We start from the raw sequence: 12,947 nt of genomic DNA on the forward strand, positions 1-12,947 counted from the left end.
GATTTCTCCTTAAATGCAGCAACCAGTATCGCCACACTTAGTTATAGCTATATATATAGCTACATAACATCTCTGTGGCTAACGCGATCATCACCAGCCCTTCTGCTCTCTCTCTCTTCCTCCCAGGTACAGCCCCTAACCGTAAGGGGTAGGTGTAGCAGTTGACATCTGAGGGGATTATAAACGTTTAGTTCACAGCCCGCCCCCCACAAAGGTTTTTGGCCACTTTTCCTTAACGGGAACAGACCATAGGATAGTCACCCCTACTCTCCCTCGACCCCTTAATGGCGCCTCTATGAATACAGCTTGCCTCTTCTTCACCCTCTGCGAACGGCCACCCATGGGAAAACTAATAATATCCCTTCTTGAAAGGCCATGGAAACACTAGAATCCCCCTCTTGAGGCTATGGATAATATACTCTCTCCCTCCTTTGGCTTTCTGTCCGACTCCCTCCGGTGGGTCCCCGTTAAGCCTCGTTCCGTTAAGCCTTTCCGTCGTTTACCTTCCCTCCCTTTGGTCTCGTTCCGGTCCGTTTAGATTTCGTGCCGTTTAGCTCCGTCCGTTTTAGCTTCTCCTTCCCCCTTGGTCTCTTTTCCCGCTTCGTCGCTTCTCTCTCTTTATATATATATCATTTGTCCCGGTAAAAGCCGCACCGTAACCGTCGTTCGTCAGTGCCTGGATTCTGTTGCATATGTTACGGTAATCGTCTTGTGAGACCCCCCACGTCGTAGCTGATTACTCTTTCTTCCTGTCGTCATCTAGTTTCTTCTGTTACCTCGAGGATACAGCTACACCGTAACCAGTCCTCGCTCGACATGCCTTCATAGAACCAAGAACGTTCACCTCCGTTGGACTCCCACCATTCTACCCTTGTCTATATTGCTTACTTTTGTTATAGCCCTAGATATATGTTATTTATGCCTAACCATAGCCACTTATAACACACTGTCCCCCCAGTGAGCTCGTGACGTTAGCGCCTAACGTATTCTGTAACCTATACCGCCCCGACTCCACTCGTTTTTGGGTCCTCAACGCCAGCATCATTCTTGTGTCTCAGTTCTCTCCGTCCACTTGCGTGGTGGTCTCCTCTCCACCACATCGCTACACATTTGCGTGCGTTCCGCCGATGGCACGTTATTATCTCTTCCCCCAACTATTCCTTCTTTGAACCACCCAAGGCTCGTTCGTATGGGATACCTCCTTTGGACGCCTAACAAGCTGATAATGATACTCAGTGGTTTGAAAGTGGCTCGGTTCCATAGCCCCCCGAATATGGGGACCCAGCTTAATCCCCAATAGGGGTTTTGCCAAGGACCCACGTGGGAAAAGACGTGTGGTTTGGAAACTAGAAAAAAAAAAAACGAACAATAATCTTGGGGCTGTTTTTTTATAATTTTGGGACGTTTCTGGCCTCTGGCCCTTCTTGCCCTTGGGTCGGGCCCCGCTCAACGGTCAAGTACAACAAATGGGTGGGCCAGTGGGGTGGGGAATTTCCGACCCCCACGTGAAGGAGGTAAAATTGTTCCCTTGGAAGGGGTCATCCGTGGGGAGCCTTGCTTAGTGGGGCCCGCCCAGGCTGGGGGCCCCCCACGGAACACTTATTGGAAAATTCGAGAGTATCACAGGTGGGGTCATTATTGGGGCGATACTGTGGTCGCGTTTGGGAGATGTCTCTTTCTGTGTACGATAAAACGCCCTCAGCATCACCGGCTCCTGTCACGGATTATCTTCAATTTTGTTAATTGGTGCCTGCACTTCCTTCTCCTGATCCGTTCTTCTGTAGACAGACTTGAGGAAGAAGAGTATATATTATAGATATATTTGATCCTTGGCCCCTTTTTGGGGTCCGGGCCCCCGCTAACGGGTTCCAAAAGTTACGACAACCCCGGTCTGGTTGTTGCTATCCCTCTGTTCCCTACTTCGTCATTATGTTCTCTTATCCTTGCCCAAAGCCTGGTTTGGAAGCCTCTTTTTTTGTGTCCACTCCCCCGCCCTGAGCCCCGTTGTTATTATACCACTGTGTTCGCGGGTTTAGCTTGTCTCTGCGCTCCTCCTGTTGCCGTCTGGTCGCCATATCTATGCCTCCTCCTGTCATCCACCCCTAGTTTTCCCTGTGGTCGTCCGCTCTACACCACTACGCCCTGCATCTACCTCGTCTCCAGGTCTGGCGAGCCGCTTCTGCTTCACCCCACCACCCTCCACACATCCCCACCTGTGTTTCCTCCTCCGCTTCTTTTTACCCTCACGCTGTTCTTGTTGTGCGGCTGATTTGAAGTCCTGTTGTTGTATCCCTCTCAAGATCTGTGTGTTTTTTCCCTTTGTCCTTGTCTCTTGGTCGGTCTCAGCTCTGCGTACATATATTCACAGCTCTGTTCATCTCTCCGATATTCATCCTCACTCCCAATCGCAACTTCGGTGGCCGGCTCCGGCTGCACCCCGCCCCACGCCGCGCGATCTGCGTGGACATGCAACCCACAGTTTGGGACCCCGAACCGCCACCTCGCCGCAGCGCGCACGGCAAAACGCACTTGTTAACTGGAACCCCTTTCGCAATAAACCATATCACCGTTTTCAATACCTCCGAACCCCCGGAAGGACACATCCTAGTGTCCTGGCCAGGTGGGGACAATTCCGAAAAAACAAAATGAGGAAAGTTTCAAACATTTTGTTTTTTGAGGAAAAGGTGTCATCACCGTGGGGGGTGTGTCATTCTCTTTTTTGGACTCTCCAGGTTGTTTTTTGGCAATTTCTGTTTGTAAAATGTAGATTACCAGTTTTCCTTGGGGAAAATTTCTACCATGTTATTTTTCGTTTTACTGATCCGGGGCTTTTATACAGTACCCTTCTTTTTAACCAAGTGTTTTCCCGAGAAAGCATAAGAAACTAATCTAAACAAGCCTCTACAGACACATTGCAACTGCCCCTGCACTTTTCATCATCCACAATTTTTTAATTCCCTGCCATTTTTATTAATTTCATTATTTAGGAAGTGATCAAAACTTCTGACAATGCCAACATTTTCAAATCTGTCCTGTTTTTCAAGCCCACTTGTGATTTTTTAAAACTGCATTCATTTTATCGTGTGTTTGTTCTTTTTGTACGAATATAAATGGTTTTTTAGAGTCACAAGATTATAACTAACAATAATTAATTAAAAAATGTGTTGCTTTGTTTTAAATTGCATATAGAAAGGCTTATGCCTTGATTAAGGAAGCTTTTAAATGTGTTGTACTTGTAACAAATTGAACAATAAACGAATCCAAGTTTTTCAAGTTCAGGGGACTACATTTATAATATTGACTTTGAAAATTGGATGCATCACGATGGGTGTTTTTCCGAAATCTAATTTGCCTTTTTATAACAGAGAAAGTCCATCCCACACTTTTTTTTGGCTTGTGTGTCTTTTTGTTTCTTTGGTGGACTTCAGCGCCCCAGATGTCCAAAGAAACATTTGTAAAATTCAGCGGGAAGAAGTTTTTAAAATGTGACTGATTCATGACAGAAATGTGTTTTTGGGCCCTCAAAAAGTAAATGTATTTTCCCATAACACACCATGTATTAAAAACATTTTTTTTATAACTAATTTGCCAGCATCCCTTTTTGGCGTTATGTTTTGAAAGATGATTTGCACGTTGTAGTCATACTAATATAATGTTTAAGTAATATTATTAAAGAGTGATTGAGGGGAGGCAACGCGCGCGGCCGCCGGCCGCCAGGTGACAGTTCCTGCGGTGAGTGTTTGTTTTGTCATTGTCCTATATATATCATCAAGCCTTGAAATAAGGAAGTTCGTTCAGTTTATATCTGCATTTGGGTTGCCTTGTTTCCAAACCGTGACAGTACTGAACCGACCAAGGAATGGGCCCCAGCAGGATCCGTTCGAGTCGGAATTATTAAATGTTTCCTTTTGTTTGGCTAACTGCTCGATAGATGGAAGAGAGCACCGAGTTCAGCAGCGGAGGCTGTGTTGTCGGGGCGCGCCAGATGGCTAGAGAGAAACCAGGTATGGTGAAGTTCTTACCTGGCTGGATTCTTCAAAGGATCCGTCCCTGTGGGTGATTCCCGGCCTGCTAGCCCCCAGGCATCTAGCTCCCCGGCCATTTCCAACTGGCAACCATACGCTCGGTGGTTTCCGTCTGCAGTCAGCCCGTGCTTCTGCCCAAGTCTCTCCTGCTCTGTCCCAGGAGTCACTCATTCTGGAATCGTCTGGCTTACTGAGTCCACGAGTATTCAGGCGGCTGCTAGAGGAGGGAGTCGCAAGCCAAGCAGGCAGCCCAAAGCCAAAGAGCATGGTTCGCTCCAGAACCGGACCTTACAGCCATGTTTCCGGCTCCAGAACCGGACCTTACAGCCAATGTTTCCGGCCCCAGAACGACCTTACAGCCATGTTGCCGGCCTCAGAACCGGGACCTTACAGCCATGTTTCCGGGTCAGTGCCGGCCCACACAGCCGATGTTTCCGCTCCAGAAACCGGACCTTACAAGCCATGTTTCCGGGTCAGAACCGGACCTTACAGCCATGTTCCCGGCTTCAGTGCCCGGCTTCCAGTAACCATGGGTCCCGACTCCGGCTCCTCGGTCACCTACTGACTCCATGCGGCGACGCCAAGCTCCTCGCGAGTCCTGTCGGCGAACCCGCCGACTCCAGCACCTCGTCTCTGTTGGCTGTCGTCCGACGCCCAGCTCCCCATGCGTCTTGCAGCATACCGGCCCGACTCCAGCACGTCGTCTCCGTTGGCTGTCCTACCGACGCCAGCTCCCCGTGTCCTGATGGCTGTCCGTTCCACGCCAGCTCCCGGTGTCTTGTCGGCATACCGGCCCGACTCCAGCACCGATCGTCTCCTGTTGCTGTCCGTTCCGACGCCAGCCTCACCCGGGTTCTTGTTGGCAACCAACCCACTCAAGTGACCGTATACCGACGGTAATGGAATGTCAGCAGGTATGCCGACGGTTGAAAAAAATGATACCGCCCAACTAATTTGGAACAGTAATGTCAGATCATCACTCTCTTAAAAAAATAAGCTAGAAAAAAGCGCCAGCACTACCTTGCATTTGGTCGACTTGATTTTGTAAATGAAACACCAGGGACCACATTTTTTGTTATTGCCCGGTCCATATCTCATTAAAATATAGTTTGACCAATTGTAACTGCTGTTGCAGACATGCTGATAAATAGGGCTTCTAATTAGTTAAATACAATCACTTATTAATTAAAAGTTCATACAGCATTATTTTCATTCTTATAATTCTTTATGAGCGCAAGTAAGGTAACGGTATCTAATTACTGTATTTATTTAGTAATTCTATAACTTAATAACACCAGAGATGCGTCAATTTAAAGTAGAGGCATGGCAGAAATCCTACAATAAAGCGGGGACTGTGAAAGTGTTCTCCTGTGGAGCGGATCAAGAAAAGAGAGCGAGGCGGCGGCGTTGAGGGAGTTTACCATGGAATATTGTCATAGGGAGGGTCTCACGGCAGCAGGCATGAACCAGACACCAGAAAGACAGAAGCAACAATAACAAGGTATACTGTAGGTGGGTTTTTTGTAAACTGAACCGATGGTGGTCAAGAGGAAGTAAGTCCCTGCCCATGAGAAATACCTCAAAATTCACATTTTCCAAAAATCCGACACGGTGGTCTTAACGCACCCGGCACCACATCAAGTACGCCTCTAAATACAAGTCTATAACGTAACAGTGTCTGTCAATCACACACTTAGCGATATACACCCACATAATAATAAAAACCGTAGGCTACCTGATTTAAAACACTTTGTGGCATACACCTGTAGAATGAGTTCACAACCCTTTAGTCTATGGTTCCACATGAAACGAGTTCTTCATCTCAAAATGTTGCGTGGCAATTACATTGTAAGAAAGAAGGAGAAGAAGGAAGAAGAATAAAAAGAAAGAAGTAGAAGAAGAATGAAGCTGGTGTGTTTCCGCAGCGAGACACTACAATACTAATTGGGTGGGCTTATCATGTTGCATTCGACCACAACACGAAAAAGAAAAAAAAAACTCTCGCTCTCGTCCCACGAGGGGCAGGTCAGTTCAAAAAAGGGAAAACGGGCCGTAGCCCGGGCAACATTAGCCCGTACCTGTGCACGTCCCTGCTGTAGTGTATATTTATGTATATTTTTTTGAAAATCTAGTGTATACATCATTTTCCTACACATTTATTCACAGGTGTCTTTAACCTGGAAGTGTTCACTCCACTGTGCGGAGGAAAATACAAATAAAAAAGACAGAAAGTGTCTCTTATACCTCATTCACACCAACGATGTTTCAGGGCCGGTTCGGAGCTGGAGCTTGAAAAGCACCGGGTTTTCCTGTTCACACAGCAGCGGGGCAGCCTCTTAGCTTCCGAATCCAGTTAGATTCAAGCACCAAAAAATGGTCCGGCTAGAGAAAAAACACCACATACGTCACGCTTACGTCGAGGCGGGGGCAGGGGCAGGGGCGGGATCAACTCCTGAACAACAACAAAAAGCCGGCGTTTTATCCAGTTTGTACACAACGATGGAGAAACTTAACAAGCAGCATTGGTCCACTGAAGATACCAGCTACCTACTGGGAATCTGGTCTTCTGAAGAGGTACAGAGGAAGCTGGAGCATAATTGGCCATTGTTGTTGTTGTCGGTGTCAGCTGTGAGGGGTTTCCGCGTGGTTTGGCTTTATGAAGCAGGCACGCAAACGGTTACGTCATGACGCAAACGATGACGCAATGACGCAGCACCAGTCGGACTCTGGGCAGTGTGAAAAGAGCCGGATGTGGGCAGTGTGAAAAAAGCCGGAGCTAAACCGAAGAACCGGTTCTGAACCTGAAAAGCTCTAGCACGGAGCTTGAACCGGAGTTGCGTTAGTGTGAATGAGGGGGCCTCTGTCAGCAAGGTGGGGTGCTCCTCGGGGGCCACACGCAGCTCGTTGTAGAAGGTGTGGTGCCAGATCTTCTCCATGTCGTCCCAGTTGGTGATGATGCCGTGCTCGATGGGGTACTTCAGGGTCAGGATGCCTCTTTTGCTCTGGGCCACGTCGCCTACATATGAGTCCTTCTGGCCCATACGGCCCCTACCGACCATGACACCCTGATCAAATAAATGATTTACATGTTAGAGAACTTGAATCGCCACAGAGCACTTAAAGCACAGTTAAACCATGTTTTTAGAAAGATGTATGGTCTGTTTTTCTCAGTTGAAATCTAGATTATAATTACGGTGTGAAATTACGCAGAGTGGATCTGGCCCTGAACCAAAGCCATATATTGTTTGTATGTGATGATACCAACTTACAGTTATACTACTCTTTAAGTTCCATGGTGTTTATGAATAGTTCAGTTTACCTGGTGTCGGGAGCGACGATGGAAGGGAAGACGGCCCGAGGTGCGTCATCACCGGCGAACCCAGCCTTCACTAGGCCAGAGCTGTTATCACCATCGCGGTGGTCTCGTCTTCATCACACATGGTGTCAGCTCTGCAACACAGAGCCACTGTTAGGTCCAGCCATACAATCCCCTGTTGGTCTGGATTTGATACTTGCTGGGATGTTGATAGTGCGTACTATAGGAGTGCATGTTGTACTAGGGTTAGCATAGTGAAAGTTATTTTTCAGTATTTCCCAACAACTGTATCCACCAAAAAGCAAATAAAGAGGAATAAGCCGATGCTGCAGTATGATCCGTTTCAGTTAGATGTGGTTATGAAAAGGTGGACATTATCGATCTTCAATAATAAATCCAATGGTTGGCCCTTTTCAGTCCCTGGGTTAGGCGTGTACTCACCAGTTCAGCACCAAGGGAAGGATCTTGAGTGTGTAAACCAGGGGTGCCTGATGGTCACATCGCACCACTTTATACCCTGACCAGTGTCCCTATGGTAGCCCGTTGCCCTATTGACGACAGCCGCTCCATGAAGGGCATGACAGGAGAAGGAACTCCAGCGCGGACATCTGTGGCCGCCTCCCATGAAGGACAGCAGCGAGGACAGACAGACGATGACAGGCATCCTTTTGATCTTTTCGTTACCCATAAATCACAGTACTATTACTGAGGAAACATGTCTGCTGAGGAATGCCTATACTCAAGTCAATGTCACTTACAATTATGTCTTGTGTCAGAGTAATATCCATTGGAGAACAGTGTTTTGACAAAGGGAATCTGAACCTATGGACCATGATAAGCAGAATCAACCAATTTAAAACAAAAAAACAGAGACACTTCTTTTGCATGTGAATATCAAAAACAAGATACTGATGAATTGTCAAATGAATTATACATTTGTGAGGATGTTTCTGGAAAGGTCTGCTAAGAGTCCACTGGCAGGACACATGTAGCCCTACAGAACCACATGGAGACACCACTTGTGCCACACAGCTGGTGTCAGCAGCTGTTTGACTCTATTAGCTGCTCCAAATCCCACATTTTAGATTTGCCTGAACAAAGAGGGGGAAGCCACTGCTGAAGACCAAACATTCTCATTATAGTTCAGCTTAAGTGTGTCCCGCATTCGAAACATTTGAATTACATTTCATGCAAATATATTCATAAACTAAAGTGTACTGCTGAACTCGACATATGGCAATGCAAATGTGTTTTTGCTGATACATTCATAGATTTATTTAGCATAAAATCAATGAGTTTCCATATTTCTAATTGGATGTTATTGATGTAGTTGCCATGCAACGCGCTGTGTCCATATATGGAACATTTTGAAATGATTAAAATCCATGACTTAGACATGGTCTTTTGATTTTTCTATTTGCATTTTTCCCTTTTTCATTTGTTATAGAAAAATCCTAATGCAAACCAGACTATCAAACAATTAGATTTATCTCTCAAAAGTATGGAGAAATACCTTAGCCTGAGTGAAACCAAAGGGTATGACATTGCATTGAAAAGGAATTGAATATTCTCCTTGGCATATTTAACTTCCTCTGTATGAACACATACTGGTTCCTCAAACACCAACCAATCCTCGGTAATTACCTTTTTATATAAAGGAGGCGTGTGGCGCAGTGGGTTAGTGCATTGGTGTTCGGATCAGGGGAGCACAGGTTCAAACCCCACTGTAGTCAGCATGTTGTGTCCCTGGGCAAGACACTTCACCCCAAATTGCTCCTGTGGGGATTGTCCAAAGTATTGAGTAGTCGCTTTGGATAAAAGCAACTAACAACAAGTAACATGTAATGTAATATAATACAAGTCAAGGCAATGTTTTTATTTGTGCAGATACATCAAAAGCAATGTTGAAGCCATTTGTTGTTCCCCACATCAAAATAATAAAGAAAAAGGAACATCTCTTGTTGTGACACATGCCATATTCTTCCCTTATTTCTGCACTGAGGAAAGAACAAGACATAGGAAATGACATTGCCGGTTTACTTAAACAGACAGGGAGCGAGCTCTGAAGGCTGTGAAATCACATTGGCTAAGAGCAGTGGATGGTCCCACCACAAGGAGGACAAGACAAAAGGGCACAGCAAGCCATGAATCATATGCTGCTGTCACCCGACCCCAAGCCATAACCCTTCACTGTATGACTCTTTGTTTGGCTCTTATGTAATGAAAGGTAGGCTGTGGTGTGCTTTAAGCATCCTTTTGCCCCAATATTCAAATAATGCTAACATTTTATAACTAGAGCTTAGTTAAGTCCGCTGTGGAGAACAGAGCTTTGAAGATAATGAGGGAAAAACAATGTGAGGTTGCCCTTGTGGTACAATATTTAAATGTTACTGAATTATATGTTGGTGTTTGCCACTATTCCTTTCCAGTGTGTTCAGGTAACATCACTTCTAGGGCAATGGCTTAGGATTTGGTACTGTTTGAAGGGAAAATACTTGTTGAGCTTGTTGTCGGAGCAGCCACGGGTGTGAAAGTTTATGCCAGAGCCAGGATTAGACAGAGAGACACTTGGAGGCTACTCAAACAGTCCTGTAGTGTGACTTTCACTTTAGCTGCTGCTGCTACTACTGAGAATTAATCATTGTGGCACGATCATTCTCCTCCTACTCACGAGCCCTCAGGAGATCAGCCTCATTGCTCAGCAGCAGAAATGAGATAATAAGGACAAAACAGTCCAGAACAAAAAACCTATTGATTTTCTATGGGAATTTCACATCATAAACAGAGTACAAGCCCTTTTAGAGAACCCTGAGGGGAAGTCATTCGCCTGATGAAGGCCAGGTTTACTATCTAAATCAATAATGTGCACATATATGGGAATGTCCCCACGCTGGATCGTAGCATTTGAGCCGTTCGTCAACAACTCTCTCAATACAAATGGTCTGAAAGCACTTTGTTCATTCCAACATGGCGCATTTATCTGTTTAGAGCGTCAGGGGCCATTTAAAGGACACAGCAGAAGGAAGACATGAAACATATTGCTCAGTGAAAATTGTGTGTGCTCTCCCTCTCTGGCCCGTGCACTGAATGCTGAGTGACAGACTGTTGGCTTATGTTAGAGTCTTCTGCCGGGTACCTCAAAGGAGCTCAGGGCTTGGATTGCTGTCAGTGTGGGTGCATTTATACTTTAACATTGATACTTTTGACAGTAAGTCTCACTTTCCTAAAATGCACAGTTTCCATGTTTTATACTTTTGAACATCTGTTACATAAAAGGCTTATAGGAAACATGTATTAGGATTACACTGAAAACAAGTTATGAGTTTAGAAAGGTGAGTTTCAGGTCAATGTTCATTATCTTGCAACAGGATAGAATTTATTAAATAAAATGCAACACTTTCAATATTTTAATATTTTAATTTTTTTTATCTAAGCTAGAAACCCCTACATGACCACTCACATTTGGTCAGCTGATCACCAACTCCTGAATGTACCAAGAACAAAGCTAAAGCTCAAAGGGGACAGTGCTTTAGCTGCTGCGACCCCCAATCGGCCCCTAAAACCCCTCCATATTAGAAAGGCTCCCACCTCTTCTCCTTAACGTTTTGTACTTTGTAGATGGTTGCTTTTATTGCTTTTAAATGGCATATTGTTTTTATTATGTGGCTGTTGTTTTTATTAGTGTTTATTTTTGCGTTCTTATCTTTATTAGTTTTTGTTTGTGAGCTTGGCTGTGTGATTTTGTATTTCTCTATACAAGTCTTTGGTCTGGAGGTTTTGAAGTGCTTTATAAATAAAGTTGGATTGGATTGGAGAAGGCAAATAAACCCCATTGGGTCTACATTATTAATTAATGGCCTTCAAAAATACTCAGGGTGATGTCTTAGAATCACTTTTGTTTTTTCAATTAGCAGTCCAAAACAAAGAAAACATTCAATTTGTAATGAAACAAAAGAGAAAACCTTAACAAACCGGGAACCAGAATTTTATTTATACAACATATTATTTATTTATTAAAACTCTCAAATGTCTCATTAGGAAACTAGAGAGCAGTTAAAGTCTTCCTCCTGTGGACTGAAGAAATGCCCCACTTCCAGAATGACATTTCCTCCCATCGCCATTTAATAGTGTATGTTGTGTGTTTGTGTGTGCATGTGTGTGTGAATGTGAGGCTGAAATTACATAGCAGTATGTGGGTAATTGAACGGGGAGGCCTATACTTATCCTCTCTCTCTCTCTCTCTCTCTCTCTCTCTCTCTCTCTCTCTCTCTCTCTCTCTCCCCTATCGCCTACTGTGTCCTCTGCCAAGAGTTCTGCGAGGAATGACCGAGAAACTAAAATCGGACCCTTTTTTTAAATTTGGCTAGTGACTTTTTTCCCCAGGATGTTTGGGAGCAGAACCGAGCAGAAAAATAAATCTAGGTCTCTCATGACACTCACATTAATATTGCATTCAGATTCAGGCATTGGCCACCTCATTTTTTCAACGAATGCATCTGAATAAGTGAGGTTTTGTCAGTCTGTGCATCCGCAAAAGTGAGGGTAGAAAATGAGGTTAAAAAGCGATTTGGATTAAAAATGAAATATTCATGAATACAATTTAAATAAGCTACAAAATAGACAGATACCCAGATTTGTAGGAAGGCTGCTCAACAAGAGTATTTTTGGGTTCTTTTTAAAGGTATCCCTAAGTACCCTGTCAGTCCAAACTGATAGGAGAGTCTGTGAGTTTAAACACCTAGCAGAGAATACGTTCAGCTAAATAGGATTTTGCTCTCGTCGTGCATAGGCTGAACATTTCGATTCTTTAGGAAAAATAAACATGTCATGTGAACATTTTTTTTGTAAGATATGCAACCCCCAGTACAGTATGTGCTTCAGGGATTGTGTTATGAAGCTACATCTGCTTTAGCCTTTGGCATCGCTTAAAGGATTGCACCCCAAATAGTTGAGTTGTAGGCTACATTAATGTGCCCATTGGTTGTTGCACTATTATTTTTGGACGGTGTTTCATGTTTTACTGTTTGTCTCACCAGCTTCCAAAGTGTATTATACAACGATCAAAGCAGGAAAAGGAGCTGCTGCACTGAACTGCTATTAAGTTTGCAGTGAAATGTATTTGTTAATTTAATATACATGGAAATCTAATCGTAATTTGCGGATTATTTACAGAATGAAGCAGGCGATAAAAAGCCTCTCATCATGAGCACAGGCAAATTTAAAATCTCCATAGAGTAGAATCATGTAAATGTTATGTTACTGTCCTGTGAAAAACGAAATGTCAACTTTCAGTGTGCTAAGAGAAGCCAGCTTTCAGTTTTTAGCTCTGGGCTCATATAATTATACTCAGTCCTCCTCACTTTCCAAAGTTCTTCTCTGAGAACTTTTCACCCTTTCCTCTGGGTGTTGGCTTTCAGAATTTAATAACTTACTGGCATGAACCCATACTGTCAAAACTTCAGTGCAGCCATCAAACACTTGGATCATACTTCTTCACAGCATTTGGTCAAAACTTTTCAATCTTTACTTAAGAAGTTTGTTTTCAAAGGCTATAGTGGAAGAAAGAGACCTAAACCTTGTAACTTTAATAACAATCTTACTTATTG

At 44.3% G+C, this 12,947-nt stretch overlaps 1 protein-coding gene and 1 pseudogene across 1 annotated transcript in view; both read right to left on the bottom strand.

Moving 5' to 3' along the window:
* LOC104950380 (actin, alpha skeletal muscle-like) overlaps positions 1 to 2,075 on the bottom strand; it is a 4,040-nt gene extending 1,965 nt beyond the window's left edge. The window contains exons 1-2 of the mRNA XM_010776898.1: positions 1,948 to 2,075; positions 1,233 to 1,285 (exon numbers count right to left, since the gene is read on the bottom strand). Coding sequence (XP_010775200.1) covers positions 1,233 to 1,285; positions 1,948 to 2,075 — 181 coding nt within the window. The remainder of the gene's footprint in view (positions 1 to 1,232; positions 1,286 to 1,947) is intronic.
* Positions 2,076 to 4,583: 2,508 nt separating this feature from the next.
* LOC104950381 (actin-1-like) lies at positions 4,584 to 7,829 on the bottom strand (annotated as a pseudogene).
* Between the last annotated feature and the right edge of the window lie 5,118 nt (positions 7,830 to 12,947).

Source organism: Notothenia coriiceps, unplaced genomic scaffold, assembly GCF_000735185.1.
Source record: "Notothenia coriiceps isolate Sejong01 unplaced genomic scaffold, NC01 NC01_scaffold00017410, whole genome shotgun sequence".
Lineage (NCBI taxonomy): Eukaryota > Metazoa > Chordata > Actinopteri > Perciformes > Nototheniidae > Notothenia > Notothenia coriiceps.